The sequence below is a fragment of the Nasonia vitripennis genome, chromosome 5, assembly GCF_009193385.2.
Source record: "Nasonia vitripennis strain AsymCx chromosome 5, Nvit_psr_1.1, whole genome shotgun sequence".
Lineage (NCBI taxonomy): Eukaryota > Metazoa > Arthropoda > Insecta > Hymenoptera > Pteromalidae > Nasonia > Nasonia vitripennis.
In genome coordinates, this window is record NC_045761.1 from 19362802 (window position 1) to 19385257 (window position 22456).

The following is a 22456-nucleotide window of genomic DNA, read 5'->3' on the forward strand; positions in this document are numbered from 1 at the left end:
CTGCAATTCTCATCTCTTGAATCCTGGCAGAGTGGGACTGATACCAAACACCCAATCTACACCCACCAAACACTAATTACAACTTACGTTTTTACAAAATGTTTACAATTGATCTAAAATTTGATCGCTTACCTATACTTTTTTTTCTTTTTACTGAAAATAAGACAATCATAAAATTTGTGCATTGACGGGAAAATTCAGAAGATGTTTTGAAGACATTCTTGGAATATTTTTTCATTTATTTATTATAAGTACCTATTATATAAACACGTTATTTGTTATACATCCCGTAATATTTAATTTTTATTTTACCATCATATAAAATCATTTAGACGGTAAATCCTTCAAGTTTCGTGCTGTCCAATCATCGAATTGCTTGATAGTGTCTTGCGACATCGAAGTTTTCCATTGGCCTGACTCTCCTTTTCGAATAAATTCACCTTCGGCGGTGAAATTTTGACCGAAAATTTTTTTCGTGTTTATCGTATGCACAGCCAGTCCCAAATTGACCGACGGGTTGTCTTTCATTTTACGAAAACTTAGGTGTTCTTCTAAGGTTTTCACTTTCTCGTCACTTAAATTTTTGCCGAGAAAATTTGCAGTTTTTCGGATTACTGAAGGAAGATCCTGGAGAGGCATTTACGAAAAGTTCTAATTTACTTACGATTTAAAAAAAGAAAAGCATTAAAAATACATAAGGTTTGTATAAATTTACCGCCTTCATATCTTCATATTTCAACAATAGAATATTTTTGTCTTCTTTTCTTGACCAAAATCCAATAACGTGATCCCAAAATGGTGCGTAGTAAACTGTGTATAAATAAATCATTGATAAATATAATAATTATTTATCACTGTTAATGCGTTGTTGTTATAATGATTTTACTACTCTATTTTTACAGTAATTTTGCAACATAGCATCAAAATTTACTATATTATACTTGAATCGACAAAATCTTTGTTAGTCTGTCTTACCTTTATCGCCTAAGAATAATTTACAAAAATTTTCAAATGTGCTGCAATATGCTTCGAGCATCTTGTAGTGGTGATAGTAAGAAACGCATGTGTCTTTTGGATTTCTCGTTATGTAAATAATTTTGCATTTTTTATCTCGCGTGCGTAATTGTCTTGGCAATAGGTGATAAGGCATATGAGTTTTTAAAAATCTAGGACTCGGAAGTCTCGCAGCATTTTCAACGCTTTTTGCAAATATGTTAGGAAATTGTCTGCCCATTGGATTTCTGATTGAAACCCATCCTGTCGTTGTAGTTCCTGTAAATCTTTTCAGAGCATGTTATTTTTTGAAGTTTATTTAAGGTTGTGCGTATTTTATTAATTATTATTTATTTAATACCAACTCGAGAAACGGAAATCTTTCAGGAAGTGGCTCTCGTGCGGCTTGTTCGAAATTCAAATCGTTTGCTATGTTCCAAACCATTTCCTGAGCCCAAGTAGTGCCTTTTAAATTTGCAAAGAGATTGTATAGAATTTTATAAACACAGTAGTTTTATTAAAATTAAAAAAAAAAGAAATGTAAAACACTCCGCTTTTTTAGTCATAGAAATTGTAAGGAAAAAAAGTTTTTGTAAAATTACCTGTTTTCGGAAAGCTGCAAACCCAAATATCATCATCGCGCACTTCGAAATTTTCGACAGAATCGGCTATAACAGGATACGTATCAGGTACAAATAATCCTTTATAATTGATACATTTTATTGGAACATCTTCTGACAAACATTCGCATAATATTTGATCCAGTTCTGAATCCATCCCCGATTTTATTTTATATATCGTATCTTTAATTTTCTATATCGCGCTAAAAATTCAACTTTTAGAACATCTTATAATAAATAGATAGTTTTTAATACTTTTTTCATTGAGTTCTGTCGACGTATGTATCCGATGCAAATCATCACTTGAGCACTACTGCATCCACTTATTCAGTCACAGACGACGCATGCGGTTTCTGCAAGATTGGATGATTAACTTTCCCTCTCCAACTGCAACGTGCTCATTTTCCCTTTCTCTGCACTTATAGTGTGATCCATTACGCCATATTTGTAGAGACTGTACTGTAGAGCGCGTACTAAACTTTATATTGTGTATAATGTAAGTAATCTGCACATACATGATATACCCTTTTTTCCCAAGCGTCGGTTTTATATTGCTGTCATTACTCATTTATGGACAAACGTGATAGTTACGTGCAATTTTTCTTGATGTCGAAAAAATTCCGATTCATTGCCGTAAGTATACTATAGTCATCAAAGAAATAACTAAAACGTAGGATTTGCCATGTAGAAGAAAACAATGTCAATTTTTCAATTTAAAATTTTTTAAGGTGGTTCGAGCAACTTTTATACATATAAAAAAAATAAAAGATAGGCATGTGTATAAAATTTTTTAGCCGTATACAGCAGAAGTACTTCATAGATGCGGTATTAGCTTTGGCATTATGCATATAAGGTTGTCCGGATCTTGGTCTGGGTAGAACTATAAATGTGACGATTTTTGCTTTATAACTCCATCTGGATTGCGCGCAACCCTGTCTGCAGATAATCAATCCTTTTTTCAGCTTTGCTTCATCAGCGATTTCTGAATTTCACCCTCTTTAAGGGTAGACGTATCTAGCTCTTTATTTTCATCATTGGAATTGGGATCCTCTACCCTGTGTTGATTCAACTCGATAGTTCGCTTTTTAATTTGTCTCCTCTTTACCGATCTTCCAGCTGGTTCTTCGGCTTTTGTCATTCTTCTTTCATTTTATCGGTATTCATGTAAGCTCTTGTTTTTCTCAGATACTGCACCAGGTTTGCCTCTACTTGTTCACGAGCATCAGTAGGGTATGCGTTCGGCAGAGAGCTCACGGAATAGAAGTCGCACACGGCATTATTGTGGTGCAAATAAATGCTCATGTGAAGACGTTTCCAGCCAACTTTTCCATTCTTGATGGGAGGTCCATTAACAACTCAATAATTGATTCCATATTGATTGGCTGCTGAATAGGTTTGTGATCCACTTTAGTGTATAGAAGCCTTCGATACTTGAAATCTTTCCTTTAATTTCCGCGTCTTATTGTCCTCGTCGGCGCGATGCGTTTTTAGCTATGATCCTATGGACGAAAAATACAAAATTTTAAATAAAGTGTTGCTAGATCCTTATGTAATCCATATTTTTGCAAATAATGAAAACTACGACGCGAAGTGAAAGAGGCGATATCAGTAAGATGACGCGTCACTTTCATATACATTATGAATTGAAATATAATTTTGCACTGATTGAATCGACAAAAACTTTGTGTTCTGCAATAACCTACATAATAGCAAACGGTTATGAATTTGAGTTTTGATGGTACGAAGAATATTGAAAGCAAATAATGTAAACTACTACTCGAGGTGGAGGTCACAATTGGTCTCGTTGGTTCCGATATCTCCTTAAGGAAATAATTTCATGTACGCTCAATAAAGTTGTTGGCAAGTTTTATGGGCGCATACGTATATTATATTTAAAAGTTAAAAATTGTTAAAAAAACTTATAATAGCAATTTTGCACTGTTACACTTATTTCTTATTTTACCAAGAACAATTATGTACAAATGTATCAATAACTGTTTTTATTACATTCTTTGACCACTAAATGTGAATCGCTCAAGAAGATTTTTGCAGAATGTTGAATGCAGAATAAGAAAACTTGAGGACCTGTTCAAGAGATTAAGAATACTTGGATCAATGTTATACTGCATGAAACTGGATTTGTCAAAAAGTTATAAATTTGAGTTTAACAAAGTATTTACGTTAATAAAAGCATCCAGATTCACTTTAATAATAGCACCTTCAAATAATTGAATAGGCGATAACGCAACAAGCATCATTAATAACAATTTTTTTTGGGTTTTGATTTGAAATGCAACCCAATTCATGTTATAGATCGTGTGAAATAGCTTCGTGCTCTAGAACAATTAAAACGTATCATATTATACATAAGTTTCGTTTAATATAAGTATAAAAATAAAATAAAATTCATCGGCAACGTACATTTAAGACCACCTCATTCCCATACCAGCAGTATATAAACATCTGACTCAACATACCTCCAAGATAAAACAACGTTCCAAAAAAATCGAAACTTAAAATGCTTAATATGGCGAGTAAGTAAACGATCGAACAAATCACCGAGAAGCCTACGCAAAATTGAATAAAAACCACTTCGACAAACGTCTTGCTCAGCAAGTCAGCGAATCTAAAAAATATATCAGCATCGCATATAATTATAATACAAATTAAAATTGATACATTAAACATGGTTTCGTGTTGATACTTGCTTCAGTATATCGATGTAATGACTGATGCATTCGTTAACGAGGAGCGTCTCAACAGCTGAAATCTGCTCTTGGTTTTTCTGTCGACGCGCTGTATCCTCAAGCTTGATATGAATCGAAAGCAGTCGATGATTTAGTATATTTAATTGTGTACAAATTTGAATCATGAAGCCAACGATGAGAGTATCTGTCGCCACATGAGCTACTGCTATAGCTACGATCCCCATCGACTGATGCACGTAAGATGGCCAGAAGCAAATTGGTGAACTAATGTTACAAGGGTACCAGTTGTCTATTGGCAAAAACCACGTCGAAGAGAATACCGGGCTCAACACGAGCATCGACACAGCTGCGCTGACCTGTATCGTATACGCTATAGTCGTTCTCCTGTGTTATTTACAACAATGATTTAAGTAATATGCGTTTTTGAATCATCAATCAACATTGATCATTAGTTTATAGCCTTCATTACAATTTTGAAATTATATTGGCATGCATATCTAAAATAATACATTATAGTAAAATATAATTAAACCTTGACGAATTGTCGAACGAAGTAAGAATCGAGGCTTCGTGTCTATCTCTCGGTGGATTCCATTGCTTAGCAACGCAACCGTTCACCAAAAGCATGATGCTTCGACGTCTACTCAATACGTGCAACATTTTGATCCAGCCACTCAAGTGTGTAATCGTTACGTGTACGATCCCCTTAAACACTGCAAACCGATTTTCTTCGGCAAAGACAACGCACAAGATATCGGAAATGATGAGCAGTTTGCATATAAAAATAACCATGAATATCGTAAAAAGGTCGTAAATCAGTCGTAAGCATTTTGGCAAGTCTAAAGGCTTCCAGGCACCGACGAGTTTGAGGTAAAGAAAAGATATTGGCAGAACGTCTGTCCTTTTTATGGGATCTATAATCTCGTCCATTTTTTTTCTTCGAAGAAACGGTTAATGTTGCATAAAAAATTACAATATAAAATGGAAGGATTATGAGTACCTTTACAACGATTTACTTGTAACTACTTGATCCATCAAGCGAATTTCCTCATACAGCAGACCGAACGGAACTGTTTGAGGAGCTGAATTCTTTTCTCTTACAGGCACCGCAGTACTATAATATTTTAAATTCCTCTGCGTAGTTCCCCTCCCAGTTCCCTGCCATTATGCTAAGTACAGTTAATGATGCCAACATAATATATTGATGGATAAAAACTCTTATTGCAGAAACGTTTTACATTTCCTTCTCTGCACGATCTTCCGGACTATTGAAAAATTCGCGATGCTGACGTTATAATCAGGGTTATTAGCCAGTTTCGCTTTGCGATCGGAGAAGATAATAGGGAAGACGTATTGTGAGTACGCGATGGATAATATTGTGTCTATAGCGATGCGCATGTGGAAGGGGGAACAGAAATACGAGAATATAACGATAGAGCTGCGTATAATTATTAAACTATACGTAACGTGAATACAATAGAAGCATCGAGAATAGAAAGATAATATTATAGAAAGTTCAACGTCCATTGCGCAAAAATTTATATTTGGATTTAAATAATATACAGATTTTCAAGAGAACTGCGACAGTGCGCGCGAGAGTTAAGAAAAATACGAACGTACAGTATGTGGAGAACGAAAAAGAAGGTACACACTTATAATAATATACCTGCGAGCTGTGGTCTTATGCAAAACTAGGGTTATTCGATTCAAACGCTTTTGCGAGAAAATATCGGTAAATTTCAGCTTAGAAATTTGAGAAGATTTCTACTATAGGGGGTGAGCAAATGTAATTATAAATATTACAATATAATGTCGGGTTTAACTTTTGGCAAATTGCGTATTTTTATCTCCCTATATGCAGCTCCGAAACACTGTCATTGCTCGCATTATACTACGCGCCGCATCGATCTTATTATAATTAATGGATGCTATTATTATACAGGGGGTAAAATAAAACAGCGAATTATTGCGATAAAGAAAAAATAGACGATAAGAATAAATTAGACATAATTAAAAGCTACTTCGCTACATGAGAAGCTTCCACGACATCCGACAGTTTTCTGTCTATTGCGATCAATACAATTGATGTTCACCCTCTTGAGATAAGGAATAAAACATAATAAGATAATTATAGGTATACGCATAATTAGAAGCCACGATACACGCACAAGAAAAAACTGTAACAAAGTCCGACTGTTCGATTCTCGCAATTGATCAAGACAATTAATTTTTGCCCTCTTGAGAGATAAGGAAAAAAAGTAAGACTGCAATTATAGGTACGCATAATTAGATGTCACGTAGACATAACGAGGAACGTCCGACTATTTTCTATCTATTGATTAAGATAATACAATTAATTAGTCTTCATACCCTCTTGAGAAGGAATAAAAAATAAGTCAGTAATGCATAATTATAATAAAGTGCGTATGGACGGCAGAACAAGCTTCCACAACGTTCGGCTGTTTTCCACTATCGATCAAGATAATAAGCAATTTATTATACCCTCTTGAGAAGGAATAGAAAATAAGAGACGCATTTTAATTACATAATATTATAATAATGTATTGGTACATTTTATTACTTATTAAATTATCGTATATTCGAATGTCGCGCCAAAACCGCGCGAACAGCGCCTTGCGGCTCACTTCACGCATAAGTTTGCTCCCCTCTCTCACGTGTTTACTCATTTCGTGACATTACTGTGGATCCGCGATTCGCAAATAGACTGTCTTTTTGTGTACATACAGACATACTTACCCCCGTATAAATACGTAAGTATTACAACAATACAGACCTTTATACAGCCGAGTGGAAGAGTGGAGACTGGAGATCCAGAGGAAAACCCTCGCGTGCAAAACATCTGAACGTCCTGTGTGTGATATACGCACCGGCGCTAGGATATTCCTATCAGTATATACAGGCAGTAACAAGACAAGATACAAGGTAAGCCATTGTATGCCTAAACCTTGTAGTTGTACACTCTTTCCTAACCTAAATTCGCGCATACTAATTCCGCGATACCGCTGTGTTCTCTGTTGAAACAGTCAGGAATTCACGATGAGCGAGGAAAAGCAGCAGTCAAGTGAGATGGAGGTGGACGAGAACAACGCCGGGGCGTCAGTGTCTAGTGGAAGCGCCGGTGCACCAACCGACGCTCAGGAGGCAACGATGGAAGTCGCCCCGGCTGAGGTGGTCATACCCGCCGCAGCCGCTGGTCCCAGTAATGTCAACGCTGCCCGCGTCATGGCTTCCTCCGGCACCGTCGGTTCTGTCTCCATCAGTCTCCATCCACTGGTCATTATGAATGTCAGCGAGCACTGGACTAGACTTAGGGCCCAGGAAGGCAGCGATCAGCTCGGTGAGTGTCTTGGTTGTGATCGATGGAGAAGCGTCAAGTGAGATGGTAATGTAATAATGCTTACGTATGCAATTGTTCTTCAGTGTATGGAGCTCTGATCGGCAAGCAGAAAGGACGCAACATCGAGATCATGAATTCGTTCGAACTGCTGTTCACCTGCATAGGAGACGATGTCATAATCGATAGAGACTATTACAATACTAAAGAGGAGCAGTTTAAGCAAGTATTCAGCGAGATGGATTTTCTTGGCTGGTATACCACTGGTAATATGCCAACTGAGAGAGACATCAAGGTTCACAAACAGATTTGTGAGATCAATGAGAGTCCAGTCATGTTGAAGCTTGATCCGCGGCCTAAGAGTACTGATGTGAGTACTTGGTACTGCAAATAGTTATGTGTTCTTGTTTCAAATCTATTGTTTACATAAAATTTATCAATTTTTAGCAATTGCCAGTATCCATATATGAATCAGTCATAGATTTAGTTAATGGGGAAGCTACAATGCTGTTTGTTCCATTAACTTATACATTAGCTACAGAAGAGGCTGAGAGAATCGGTGTTGATCATGTTGCTAGGATGTGCACCAATGATCAGGGAGAAAGTTCTTTAGGTATTTATTTCGTTTCATTATGCAATATTTAACTTTCTGTTTGAGAGTCATAAAATATAACTAATATTAAATATTCTTCCCAACAGTTGCCGAACACTTGATAGCGCAACATAGTGCTATCAAAATGCTGCACTCCAGGGTAAAACTAGTTCTGAGGTATGTCCAAGCGGTACAAAGTGGAGAACTGAAAGGAAATCAGGAGGTCTTAAGAGCTGCATGTTCCTTAAGTCATCGCTTACCAGTACTAAACAATCCAAAGTTCAAGGCTGACTTTTACAATGTAAGTTTCTGAAATATTATCTTACGAATAACTTTTCTTTTTAACTCAAATTGATAAACGGTGATGCTCATTAATTTAATTTAATTTGATTTTTACAGCAATGCAACGATTTTGGCCTTATGACATATCTTGGCATTATAACCAAAGGCTGCAACGACACAAATCAATTTGTACACAAATTTAACATTTTGTATGACAGACAGATCGTTGCACGTCGTGTGCGGAGTCTCTTTTTCTGATAGATCAATATAGTATTTAGTTTTATTTTTTTCAAACCTTTTGTTTTTTACTACTACATGTCAAACTCAAGCGTCATTATCTCAGGATGAAAGTAAGTCCTCCCAAGGGAATTCAGTTCTTTTAACTTTATTTATTTATCAAGGTTTGCAGGGGCTAGGATAAACCTCTTAATACGCAGCCTTAATTTTTCTAAGAAGTAAGTCCAATTAAAATGGATACTAAGCCACAGCGACATTCGAGTATGGCGGATTTATACGATTTTAAAGTACCAAAAAAAAGAACATAAGAAAACAGAAAACCAGAAAAAGAACTATTAACATGTGATATTAAATAAAAGCTGTGATTTACCGTTCAAAGAGTTTTTCATTAGGAACGTAGATCATTTTGATAAAAAAGAAAAAAAATCGTCTAAATGTCATAGAAATTTATTAACATTGCCTATTACATACTGCTCAAACGCTATGCGCTTCTCATTTCTTCATATACATAATTGAGTCGATTACATTTCCAACTCTTTCGCCGTCACTTCTATGTACAGCGGAAACGCATTTTACGCATCGAATGTCGAATACATTTAGCAGGAGCTATCTTATGGAAGACCACATATTAATTGGCACAATCTCACCAATAATTTCTTTCGATAGGCCACAGCATCGTCATCCCTCTCTAAAGTGTGACTATATAGATTCCTTTACATCTTTGATCTACAAAAGCGTATAAATTACATTTTGTATTTTTCATCGCTTCTTTATTCGATAGAAAAAGCAAATCATTGACGAGTTTGAATTATTGTTACCGAGTGCCGAGTGCGTAACAAGCATTCATCGCTCATTTTTCTTTGTTTTTCCACTTTTCATTTGATAAAAAATGCTCACCGCTAAAAACGTTCTAAAAATCTAATTACTTTAATGTTCAACTTGGTTCAATATTGCTGTACAAAACATAGTGTACATAATTGTGTGTAAAAGTGCTTCTCTTTGTAGTTATTGCATTTATAACGAGGAGATAGAACATTGTTGATGTATACTTCTTGAATTGAAAAGTTCATATCTATTTTTCTTTCTACGTAAATTCGTTAGAATTTTGATTGACGTTATACTTAAGTTTCTCTAATAATCTTCTTAGGTTGCTTTACTTTTAATAGATTCGATAAAATTCATCTATAGCGTTACACATTTGCTATTGTACTCTAGTTCGTCGCGGATACTTCTATGTTTCCTCAACGTTAAAACTGGTTTGTGCAGATATTTGCGCGATTTTATTTGTCGATATTTTGCTGATATGTCGAAACACCAGCGAGTTTGTGATTCTGATGATTACAGCTATCTAGTACTGCTATTTTTAAGACTATATATATTTTAAAGTGTTTTCCCTTTTCTTTAAAAATAATACAGCTACGACTAAACGATTCCGAATAAATACATATTGACAAAAGCAAAACCATGCTCTCGGCGTTGCAAACTATACTTGTAATCTATAACCGTTCCTGTCAAAATTTCGTTACGACTTTTTAAAACACGCACAGCTTATGTATATGTATAATGAAATGCATGGACAAAAGCGTTCAGTGTATTTCCATATAGCTTAGAATCACCTCTTGCGCATTCATGTATCACATTCAATGATTTCGTGCAATTAGGCTTGTAAGTCTAGACAATGAGACCCGTGTAGCTGCTGTTTCTAGCGCTCATACTGATTATTTTGTTAAAAAATTTACAACAGTTTGTAAAGAATTAATCTCTGGCTAAATTATATAAGTATAACACGATTGCGCAAATCAAACAAATTGTAAAATCTGTTCAAAATAGAAATTATAATCTCATTAATTTGTGTCCAAGTAAAACAGACTGCATATAATGCATTGAAAACGTTGTCTTACATCTCGGTGAACAACAAAATCGTCCCGATGGAAAATGAACCCTCGACTCTCATCTCAGATATTTTCATCGTCAAGACCACGACGAACTGATTGCTCTCAGTGGCTGAAAGAATACACGTCTCGTCGTTAAAACCGACCAAGCATATCAAGCATGTGCGACTCAATTGAAAAGTCAACCAAAGCGGGAGTTTCAGACGTAGACGGTGACGCCGTCCTCGATCATCGTAGCGAGTAGATCGACCAGAACGGAGAGCATTTCTTCGGGTTAAGGACTTGGCTTGTCCATGCCTATGAGCTCCTCGAAGAGGCTGTTGCGACCTTCGAGTCTCTTCTCGATTGTCTGTACCGAGAACCTCAGCGCCACCGCTGCTAGATCACCCACTGACCACTGACGGTCCGTCAAAACTCGGCTCACTGTGTCCAGCTGAAATTTTACGTTGGTATGATCATACAGATTTTTTTGACTTTGAAGAAATTGTAACTTTTGTAATCACCTTAGTAAGAGTAGAGTGTCCAAAAGTGTAATATATCAGTCTGGGAGCTCCTGACAAGGATGCGGCTAGCCACTGTATGACAAGTTTGAGCTGCGGATCACCTTTGAGCCGTGAACCGCAGCCCCAGTTTCCTGTGGCCACGGGCAGCAAGCCACCGTCCTGCGGACTGCTCTCTCGAGATATCTGTAACACACGAGCGATGCGATAGGACATCGATGGAGGTCATCCTTTTGTGGCGAGAAATCGTTTTTATGAAGCTATATAGTTTGCATGTTTAAACAAGTTTTTTCAAGAGGTTTGATGAATTTGTAGATAATTCAGAAACTTTTTTTCAGGGTACAGGTGCTGTATAAGTTAAGTTAAGGATACACTAAAGTAGAAGAATAAAAATATTTAGATAATAATACTTATAAGGTAACATCAAGTGGTACATCAAGAGTAATTATTATTCAACAAAATTCCATCGATAGAACGAGAGACAGTATATAGGTTGCTTTATGTTTCAAATGGTAAGATCGTGTATTAAGTTACAGATTGGCAGGAAAAAACTCACAAGCATGTGTAGTTATGCACAGTTTTAGACACAGTCACACAAAACACACGATGAGGAACGATACACACGAGCGTTGAAAGTATGGTTAATCGCAAAATCATTGTTAATTTACAGTGCCTTGAGTGACACAAGCGCGAGAGAATAGGTATATGAATAATCAGGTATAAGTATAATATCTCGTATTGGATATTTCTATATTATATTACTCGTGATAATGGCACCTTCTTGTTCTTCGTGGATTTTCGCGAGGGCAGAGTGATTATCGCCTCGTCCTCGGACAGAGTCTGAAATAGTTCGGAGGTGAAGGTGACGGCCATCAGTTTGCGACGTTGAGACTTCCTGGCGTCGCGGAACATCTTTGGATCACCCTGAGGCGCATCTACGAATGTGTCCTCGTCATCTGATTCGCGATTCCGTCCATCGTTGGTCTGCTGATTACAGGCCTTTTTTTCACGATCGATACATTCATATTTCTTTTCATAAAAATTTTTGTTTATTATAATTTTTTTTAATAAAAATGGCGTAGATATGCCCATACTGCATTATGAGTCACATGTATGATTTAAATGAATTAATGTTCGTTATACACATAGACTATTAATTTACTATTCGCACAAAAATATAATTAGATTGAAACCAATTTGCACATACTCAATTAGCTTCGATGATATTCTTGTAATTTAGCATTATTATGCAGCATAGGTGAAATTTGTGGCAGATTGCGTGTCAAAGTGTCGATGCTGATTACGATAAGTTCAATTATCGGATATGCGTTTGTGTATTTCACAAACGTTATATATAAGTTATTAAAAAACGTAGTGTGAATATGTGTATTCTTCAATCATTGATTATTATTGAGCTAGTAATTTGTGTAGAATAGAAGTGTAGTGACCAACTGTCTAAAAAATATCTGTGGTTTAAACGCGTTTGCAATCATGATATTTCATCATCAAAAAAGCATAAAAAAAAATATCAAAAGTCTAAACAAAAATTCAATCATTTTGCAGTCAATATACTAACTAAAAACCTTTCTGTTAGTATATAACTATTATGCACTGGGCTTGTACATTTCAAAGTTATAGAGCATATATCTCCCTATCTCAACACTTCCTTACCGCACTGTCTCTCATTCCATCTTCTCATTCGAAAGATGAGACTGATAAAATAACTGCAAACTGTATCAACGATGTTATAAATATGTGTTCTTCATACTCAAAAATAATTTTTCACATTTCACCAGGTCTCAAAAATTTAGCTTTAGAGATTTCCTCATCAACAAAACTCACCATCGGCTGATTCCTGCTCCTCTGCCTTGCAAGCTCGAGGCTCAAGCTTCGCACAGCCAGTGCGAGCTTGCGCCTCTGGTGGACGTCGTTGCTATCGAACAACGGTTGAGGTTCTCCCTCCTGGACAGGCACGCCAGCGAACGATTCGCTAAGGGCACGTTTCAACAAAGAACCGGCGAACGTCACCACAGCCTTGTCGCGTGCGTCCAGCTCACGCGTTTCGTTGCTCGGGACTATAGGATCCTCCAGCCACTTTGACAGCTGCTCGTATACTTCGTCCAGCTCTGAGCAGAAATCTTCAGAGCACGATGTATATTTTTTCGTATTAGAAGTCTTCATTTTTTTTAAATCGAAGCTTACCAGAACTGTACTCGGTGCTGAAACTATATCTACTGCTGGCACCGGCCTCCTTGCGCTGCATCATGGCTGGTTGACTCTGTCGAAATCTGCCGAGCCACTTTTGTTCGGCTTCGAGGGATTCTTTCAAAAATTCTTCGTCCACGGTCTCATCCCGCAGCACGAAGCCTCTCGAACCTCCTCTCTTTACCCTGCAATCAAAAGATGAATGAATAGAAACCGTGGTTTTTGAAAATTTCTCGAGTAAAAATATTTTACTTGATATTCTGATCCGCGACCTGACTGCCAGCGATGCTGATACCAACAGCGTAGCTGCTCTCGCTCGTCGAGTCAGTGGTGGACGTCGTACCGGTTGCCGAACTCTCGCGCTTCAAAGCATCTTTCAGCCTTTGAGCGAACGTTCCCCTTCGTTCTGGGGTATCGAGCTGAGCACTGTATCGCCTCGATTGCTTCTGATCTTCCTCTTCGTTTTCTAAACGACAGTAAAACGTTCAATGCCGATGTCACGAAATCGATTGAATTCATCATGAAATATTATCGATGCTCACCAGGTTCCTCGTCGATGGTGTCCTTAGCGCTGTGAAAGCTATCCGTGCTCTGGCTGTTGCAGCTGTCGTAGACGCTGGTCTGCGCGATGGATTTACGGGTGACGGGTAGAGCTTCCCCGCTGGAGCCGAGGACGATGAATCGGTTCCGCCTGCCCGTACTGCTGACCTTGAGAACTCGACCTGGACTAACGGCTCGCGTCGACGAGCCGTTGCCGCGAGTTCGGCCGGTTTCGCTCGATTGCGTTGCTGCGGATGCTGAAAGTTGGAAAAATTTTGTGATTTATATGGACAATTTTAAATTTGAAATCTTTGCTAATACGCCTTCGCGTTTTTGTTTTGAACAAGTTATATATGCGTTGACTTTAGTTATTCATAAGTTGTGTTTAGTTTATATGCTTAGTTATGAAATTTTTATCAGTTGAAATTTCTTTTCGACTTGTTTAATTATTCTATCTGGCTATTTCTCGTCTACAGAGATATAAGTTTCAGTAACGATAAGTTCGACAAGTTGTATATTGCTACAGGAGAATCAATTTGAAACAGCTATAAAAGCCGAAGTGGCTTAGAATATTGACTTTCTAAATTTGTAGACGCCGTAATTACCTCGAATGACTTAGAATAAATATTGACTTTTAAATTTCCACGAAATTTTCTCCGATTACTCCAACAACACCGAATTTTACCTTGACTCCCACTGCTGTTGATCTTGGCATTGTGGCATTTTCTCGCCGAGTCATCGATCTCTGGAGACGCGCTGCTGAAGCTCTCGCCTATGGGCGACAGTCGTCTAGTTCCTGGTCCCGTCTCACCCTCGCCGTCTTGTCGGTCGTTTTCCGTCGGGCTCTGCGGTGGCCTGCGTTGTCTAAAGCCTAGCAATGATTTGTTCAACTCGCGCAGGACGTTGTCCTCCTCGTACTGGGCCAGTGGCAGGTCCGAGTAGTCTTCCGCATCTATGCAGCACACCATTATCTATGCCGCGGAGCGTCACAACACAACACAACCAAATAACCTCGTTGACCAATTTAGAATTAGCGCGATGGACATGCATCTAATTTTTTTTTTATTGTATTGTGAATGGAAAAGTTTCGTTGGTGGGGGTCGTGGGGATTGACTCTATAGGCTTTGATGTATAAATGTAAACAGTATAACTACATCGTATTAGTTTGGGCGAATGATTGGAGAAATACGCTTTTATTTTATGCACACAGATTGTAGTTGCAGACTTTTATTGCTTGTTTAACTAAGACGCTGTGGACGTTTATGTTTTTTTTTTCTGAATGGTGATACGTTTCTCATTAGTTAAAACTATATATGAATCAACTATGCAACACACCTATGCAGCTACATTTCATATTGCAATTGTTCTATTTTATATGTTATGATTTAAACTAAATTAGCGCAATCGATTTCCAAATTACTGTATATGAATAACTTACTTAGTTTCGTCTAAATATTTACAAATCTGTCAATCAATACACAAGACGACAATGTCAATTATACTGCCATAAACGCAAAAACGTAATTTAAGAATCTTTCAATGACTAATCGAATGTAGCAGCGAAAGTATTCTTAATACTTTATTTTCTTGGAAATTCCGTCATCACTGCTACTTTCCTTTTTTTATTTCTATAAAAATCATTATAGTTTTGTACTCACTGTATTAGGCTCAGGTATCGCTTCGAATGTAGCCCGATGTTTTGGATCTTGTATCCTGGATATATGTCGTAGGCCTTCGATTATTAACGCCTCGTTATCCTCTAAAGCTTCTACTGATAGCATGACAGCTAACATTTCAGGATGTGTCGCTATCTGCAAAATTATTGTTTATTTTTTAAATCTGGCTTGTAAAAAACTGGGCTTGTTCTTTGTTTTCTTATCAAATCTACGTTATATTCGAATAATTTTCATCAGCGATTGTAAACCTATATGTTCTACATATTCAATACTTATATATGTTTTAAAATCTATATGTAAAAATTCTATTCAACTCCTCTGCAATTAAAACAGAACACGATGCAGCGGATGCTCTGAAAACTCCCATTCTGTCGTCTAAATCAACAGAAGAACCCCCAGAGAGTCAATACCAAGCGAAAGCACTCCTCTGCGCTTCGAACAAAGGAGAGTCGTCGCGCAAAACAATGCCGAGGGCAATGCAGAACAGCTCGCCGCCAGATAAACTCCTCAACTGTATACATATACAGCTGCGCGTGCACATCCCCTCGAGTAGTAAAACACTTAAGCTCCGGAGAAGACAGCATTGTGTACTTACTTACTTGAATAGTCTCTTGGGTGGCGTCAGCCTCGAGGACCCCGTTGCCGAGGCTCCGACTTGCGAAGCAGACCTGCATCGCGGCCTTGGCCTCGTGTTCAGCCCGATCGAGTCGACCCTCGTGTCGGATTGTCAATGGACACAAGGGTAGGCTACTCTCGAGCCAGTCCTCGATGGTCAACCATTGACGCGACAGTAGAACCTGTCGGGAGATCAGAAGGTTACCGTCAAGGGCTTTCTCGCCTCTGCTGTCTAGGTAGTCGAAGTACTGGAAGATTCCGCGTAATTTTGCTTTTTGGCTTTTTCTGGAAAGATTGATTGGTTCGAGTGAGTAATGCAGTTCTGTCGAAAATAGTCGATAGGAATCCAACGCTAAATTTTAAGTAAGCAAGTTCGATTCCTACCAATCATAATAATAAGGAAATAAAGGCTTCACTTACAAATGAAGATGCTTAAAAAAGTTCGTAAAATTAAAGTCTCTTAAAGTAGGATGAGTCTTTGGGGTTCTCTTAGGATACGTGGAGAAGAAAGCGTTGGCAATAAGGGACGCCACGAACGCGTAACTGTGCTCGATGGTGTCACCTGTAATAAACAAACGTGTAAATTCGTTCGAAAAAACTGCATAACGATTCTTGCCGATTTTCTTCGATCGACCTGTAAACTAACCTTGTTGCTGCAAACTGAAATGCAGTCCTTGCGGAGGCTTGTGCGTTTTAAGGGCTTTCGCTTGGCTCGCTATCCTGGGTATCGATTTGGTGAGGACGTGCTCGCGCTCGGTCGAGCTCAGGTCCTCGTCGAGGTAACGAGCCAGACCGACGAATAGGTCGGGCTCCTGGATGTCCTCCTCGGGATCCAGGCTGATACTGGAATGCGTAAGTGATCGATAGATTGTAATTGAGAACTAGGTTTATGGAATTGGATTTTGTTCTCTCAGCTGGCTACTTATGAGCTCAAAATAGGTTTGACATTCGTCAAAACAAACACGAGCATTGGATGTCTCATTGTAAAAACCAGAGCGACTTGCGTTCTGTCAGTAAAACGTCCATTTCGAATAAGTCAACTTTATTTTTGGAAACAAGCCACTGGTGAATCCAACATATGTTCATCGTTGTTGTCTCAATTTTATGTGTATGCCTCCTCCATGATCAAAATTTAAACAGCTTTTTAAATTTTAATTAAAAAAAAATCCTAACGCGCCTTTAACCTTTCACACCGTATCAGCTTAAAAGCCATCAAAAAGATATCCCCGCGAGTAAACACGCTCTCACTCGATTGCACAATCACGCAAAACATCGCTCTCCATTATATTCTCCGACCTCACCGCGCGCGCGATTCGAATAACCCTCGCGAAAAAAAAGTTCTGACGTCACGCAGCGCGAGAGTGTACTGCACCCGGAAGCTAGCCGAGCTATGTTTGCGCATATCGACTCGAGAAAAGCATCGGCCGCAAGCTCGCTCGCGCACCGAGTGCGTCGAACCTCGAAGGTCGGTATCATTTCCACGTACACATACACACACACACGTGCACTCGGAGTCCCTTCTTCCATTCTCTCATCTCGTTCTTTCTCGTCTTGAGCTTTCCAAAAATACGCGCGCACCGACAGACGCGAGCCAACGAAATAGCCCGAGCGCTGAGATCACGCGGACGAATATAGAATAGGGAGAGAGAGAGAGAGAGAGAGAGAGAGAGAGAGAGAGAGAGAGAGAGAGAGAGAGAGAGAGAGGGGCACAGCCGATTTTCAGTAGTAACAACCGGCCACCGGTCGGCCAGAGATGACGGCGTATCGATCGAGTGTATGTGTGTGTCGCGCCTGTTGCTGCAAGCTCGAGCTTTTTGCCGTCGAGGTGCTGTATGTACAAGATGAATTTACAGTCGTGATGTTTGTGAGATTTCTTTTGTTTGACTTGTGGGGGAAAACTTTGAATGAGAAATTGGCTGGACATTTTTATTCGTGAAATATTCGCAAGATTATTATACACGAGAGGGAAGAGCACATCATCGTTCCGATGACTTATACGCAGTCCGAATGTGACAGGCCTCGAATTTATTAAAATACATCAGCCACGTGACGTTTTATGCGGACCTCTTTGTCTTTTCTCCGTCCGTGAGCGGACGGCGGACTGGCCGTCAACGAGCTATTGTGCTGCATCTTTTTTGTCCCGCTAGAGGAGGGGTATGTACGACTCCGGCGAGTTATGCGTCGAGCTATATACACGAATATATCCGAGAGTAAGCATTCGTTGATAGTTTGAATGGGGCAGGAAGTTGCTGTCAATACGCGAGATAAGCGTTGACAAATCATCTTGGGGGTAATAATGATGGCAATAACGTCTTTTTTTTGGCGTGAAGAAAAAGGATGAGGCTGCAGAACCAAAATATATAGCTGAAGTCTTAGGCATGAGTTATGGTTTATTGTAAGTAGTCAAAGTAGGTTTTGACATAGGTGACAAACCTCCGTCGATTAGAGGATGAATATAATAACTGGAGTATCGAAATAGACTCTGATGTTTCACACCAAAGGAAATTTTTTATATCAACGACACTTATAGAGTAGAAGATTCTCTCAAAATAAACAAACCATAAGAGATGATTTTATTCCCCAAATTGGCAAAGCCAGACATAATTATAAATATACTCACTTGCACATGTCGTGTAATCTCTGCATAGCGTCGACGAGGTCAGCCGAGGTTCTCGCCGCAGCGGCTCTGTCCAGCTGTTTGGTGACCGCCGACCACCAGGGCAGGTCACACGGTAGCATCACCAGTGCCATGGCCTTAGTGTCGGTTAGCTCCTCGTCGCGCTGAGTCGATAAATCAAGGCCTGCAAGTAATAGAGAAAATAATGTGACGTGTATTGGTATGCACGTATAGATATAACGTAGTGTATAGAGAAGAGAAAGACTGTGTCTAACTCATCGATAAAACAATGCTAAGCAAAGCTTGCGCGCGTGCGACGCTGCCCCTTTGTGTCAATGTGGCAAGCTCACGCGACCAGCGTTGCCGCTCGGCTGCAGCTTTTCATCTATATAGGCTCGCGGAGCTGAGGGATTTTTGTGTTTGCTCGACTTTTCCGAGACTGTGACTGGTTTCAAAGGGATAAGGTGATTTTTTTAACTGCGGGCGGTTACGGTTCACCCGTGTGTGACTACTGGGTCGGATCAGCATTTTTACTTTTTATCGGAGGAATCGATGGAGAATTTGAAAAAAAACGAGTCATAGAATGACCTTGTATAGAGGAAAAATCTTAATAAGGGAAATAAGCTTTGAATATTTAAGCTTAAATTAAAGTGCAACTCAATCATCATAAAAGTGCTGCTGTACTGCCAAGTAGTCATAACATCCTTTGCCAATTCGACGGTACGATATCTTTGTGAGACTTTGTCCGCGCTAAACAAACGCATTTTTTATTGGCTAATTACGCGTGTATACCCGCGTATAGGAGTCTGGGCTTATTTATAGCCGTCTATATCGGTACTGAAAACATACGTATGAGTTTCATTACGAATGAAAGATTACTTGTCAGCTTTTGGTAATCTTAACCTTGTACAGCGTGAAATTTAAACGTTGTCTTTTATAAATCATCTTCTTTTATTTTCTACTATAGTATAGTGAGAATTACTTAAAATAAACGAATAACACGCGATGCTTCTTGAATTTTATAAAACAATTTATGTCGTGTATTCAAATTCCATTGCCAATTATTCTCATGCTCAATAAATTATTATCTAATCCTAATTTATGATGTATAAACAAAGTATTGTAATTAGCAATCGCATCCGACTTACATACAGGTACGCCTCAATATCGAATGTACTTCGAGAGGAACTTTTCACTTTTCAAAAGTACTAATTTCAGCTACACAAATCCCTACGCACAAACCACTTCAACGATTCACTCTCGAAACATCTCCCATTTTCACTGCTCTCTATACACTAAAATTCATTGTCCTCTCAGCGCACACACCGGCGACGTCGCCGACGATAGAATCGCGCGCAGCTACGTCGGTATAGCGCAGCGCACTGGCTCCGATCACTCGTCTCGTTCCTTTTCGTCTCTCGCGCGCTTGCGCCTGCGCAACTCCCGGCAGTTCAGTGACTTTGATCGTCGCGCGGCGGCGATTTCACGTGTGCGGCGACGACGAGAGTCGGATCAATTAAAACGAGCCGTGATACGCCGCTCTTTCTTTTTTTTACGGCCGGCACACGCACGATTGATTGCCGGTCCAGAGAGTCGCTTACGTAAAGGCTATATCTTTTTACGATCGCCGCGATCGAATTTATGGGCTGTGATTGATGCTCCGATTTTCGCTGTATAGGTGTTTACGAGTTGGTTCGGCAAAGTTGTCGCGTCACCCGTCGAAATATTTTCTGCGGGGATGACACTGTCGTATACAGAGGAATTCAATCGACGCGATGACTCGAGGAATTTTCGGTTGATATGGCTATGCGGCAAATAGCAGCTAGTAAAAATAAGAACGAATTCATCGTGCTGAATTTCCCTATAAAAAAAAGAGCAGCGAATCCAACCGATCGATAAATCCTCCTCTGCGCTAAATCCATCACGTTTCCCGTCCAATACCCCGGCTGAATAACACAGCATCATCAAGCCGACCGCGCGCAATCTCTCTCTCTCTCTCTCTCTCTCTCTCTCTCCCATTCGTCTTCGTCATCCGCGTGGAAAAAGAAGTCGCGTCGCGCAGCTGTACGGCTTTTAGACCGAGAGAGAAAGCGAGAGAGAGAGAGAGAGAGAGAGAGAGAGAGAGAAGACAAGTCGTCTTCGCACGCGTATCTGTGCGGATTCTTATTTTAAAACTAGGCTACGTCCGCGCTGGCTCTCGTCATTCGCGTCTATCTCTCTGCCGCCCGCACCTATGCTATAATACTTTCGGACTTTTATGTAACGCGCTCGGAGAGAGCTTTCGTTGGGAGCTTGCGGAGATTTTCGATTTTATTTTCTTTCTCGTTATATCTCGGCTGTTTGTATAAAAAATTCATGGACGGAGAGTGTAAGAGAGTTTGAAAAAAAACGTCGAGTTTTCGAGAGCGGCTCTCGTCAACGTAGCTTTCGTTGGCCAAAAATACACCCGAGCTACATCCCACTTTCTGCGATGCTGAAGTTTCTTTTTTCAACTGCCGCGAAGTTTTCTCCGTCAGATATCAAAAAGTTACCAAAAAGAAAGTGCAACCGGCCCGCAAGTGGTAACACCCCGAGTACAGCCAGCCCCTCTCGAGAGCAACCTCTTTATCAATCCATCAAACAAACCAAAAAGTAACGACTCTTTGCAAACCAATCCCCGATCGATTCCTCGCTTCGTCGTCATCATCAGCGGCTCGGATTAACTTCGTAAACTCTCCCCGGCGCAATTAAACTCTCCCCCAGCCCTTATCAGCTCGGCCGATCGACCATCGGAGAGAAAAAAGCACAGCCCTCTCTCTCTCTCTCTCACACTCTCGAGCGTGCGCGTCAAGGGCCGTGACGTAGTCGCACGCGCGCGTAAGAGCCTCGAGTATATGGTATAGTACACACGTACTGGCTTGCGTACCTCTCGCAGGGTCTAAGCCCCCGCTGTCATCGCGATCGATGAGTAGCAGCAGCAGCCGCCACCGCCGCCACCGCCTCGACGTAGTCCGCTTCCCTCTGCCGCATTATCTTTTCTCTCGTTCTCACAGTCGTGTATTATACTCGCCGCATGGTAGCTTTTCGACCAGCTCCTACCATCGGGCTCTTCTTCGCGAACTTCACTCTACTCCTGCGAATCGTCGTTATTCACAGGATTATGACGTATACACCGCGAATCCAACGGCTTCGGTTTTATCGAACGAGAGCGAGTGAGGGGGCGGCGTTGAGACTCTCGCGAGTGCGCCCCGCACGACGGCGTGTGGGATACTACTGCAGCGGCTGCACACGGAAGCGGGAGAGAGCTATAGCTCTGCAAGCTCTCTTTCTCTCTTTCACTAGGGGATAGTTCGCCGGCGAGCCGTTGAGCGAGTGCAGCGCGGCTGCGATCTATTTGCGGAGGTATAGCGCCCGAGAGAGATGGTTATTTGGGTGGTATGTGTGCGAGAGAGAGAGAGAGAGAGAGAGAGAGAGAGAGAGAGAGAGAGAGCGTGTTTCGAATTTTCCGAGCTTTTCACCTCGACGCGGACATTATACGATTTTGGGTTATCGGGAGTTTATGTTTTATTCATAGATGTCGGAGCTGCTGAGTTGAGATGTGTGTGTAATTGACTGATCGGCGGGGAATGTTGAGTGTATGAGCTT

General features: G+C 39.9%; 4 protein-coding genes across 10 annotated transcripts; 1 reads left to right on the forward strand and 3 right to left on the reverse strand.

The window, feature by feature from the left end:
* Positions 1-218: 218 nt before the first annotated feature.
* LOC100122858 (luciferin sulfotransferase) lies at positions 219-3112 on the reverse strand. The gene is made up of 5 exons (XM_001606415.6): positions 1596-3112; positions 1359-1458; positions 976-1280; positions 716-810; positions 219-627 (listed from the first exon to the last, which is right to left on the reverse strand). The coding sequence occupies exons 1-5, from the start codon at positions 1768-1770 to the stop codon at positions 325-327; spliced, it is 978 nt and encodes a 325-aa protein (XP_001606465.1). The 5' UTR covers positions 1771-3112; the 3' UTR covers positions 219-324.
* Positions 3113-3545: 433 nt separating this feature from the next.
* Or111 (odorant receptor 111) lies at positions 3546-5600 on the reverse strand. 2 transcript variants are annotated; one of them, XM_016986165.3, is made up of 6 exons: positions 5322-5600; positions 4854-5258; positions 4322-4705; positions 4035-4239; positions 3794-3949; positions 3546-3698 (listed from the first exon to the last, which is right to left on the reverse strand). In XM_016986165.3, the coding sequence occupies exons 2-6, from the start codon at positions 5249-5251 to the stop codon at positions 3648-3650; spliced, it is 1194 nt and encodes a 397-aa protein (XP_016841654.1). In that variant the 5' UTR covers positions 5252-5258; positions 5322-5600; the 3' UTR covers positions 3546-3647. The 2 variants fall into 2 exon arrangements, with proteins under 2 accessions (XP_016841654.1, NP_001177526.1); NM_001190597.1 differs by lacking the exon at positions 5322-5600 and having other exon boundaries at positions 3648-3698; positions 4854-5251.
* A 1392-nt stretch (positions 5601-6992) lies between these two features.
* On the forward strand, positions 6993-8845 carry LOC100122872 (COP9 signalosome complex subunit 6). The gene is made up of 6 exons (XM_003424718.5): positions 6993-7264; positions 7366-7679; positions 7763-8046; positions 8124-8289; positions 8376-8569; positions 8668-8845. Exons 2-6 carry the CDS (start codon positions 7379-7381, stop codon positions 8806-8808), a joined length of 1086 nt encoding a protein of 361 aa, XP_003424766.1. The 5' UTR covers positions 6993-7264; positions 7366-7378; the 3' UTR covers positions 8809-8845.
* Positions 8846-9218: 373 nt separating this feature from the next.
* Positions 9219-22088, reverse strand: LOC100122895. 6 transcript variants are annotated; one of them, XM_031931449.2, is made up of 14 exons: positions 21738-22088; positions 18836-19016; positions 16862-17058; positions 16636-16777; positions 16200-16500; positions 15583-15735; positions 14610-14895; positions 13927-14181; positions 13637-13850; positions 13382-13569; positions 13022-13317; positions 11942-12163; positions 11183-11365; positions 9219-11112 (listed from the first exon to the last, which is right to left on the reverse strand). In XM_031931449.2, the coding sequence occupies exons 2-14, from the start codon at positions 18964-18966 to the stop codon at positions 10954-10956; spliced, it is 2727 nt and encodes a 908-aa protein (XP_031787309.1). In that variant the 5' UTR covers positions 18967-19016; positions 21738-22088; the 3' UTR covers positions 9219-10953. The 6 variants fall into 6 exon arrangements, with proteins under 6 accessions (XP_031787309.1, XP_031787310.1, XP_031787306.1 ...); XM_031931450.2 differs by having other exon boundaries at positions 11957-12166; XM_031931446.2 differs by having other exon boundaries at positions 11942-12166.
* Between the last annotated feature and the right edge of the window lie 368 nt (positions 22089-22456).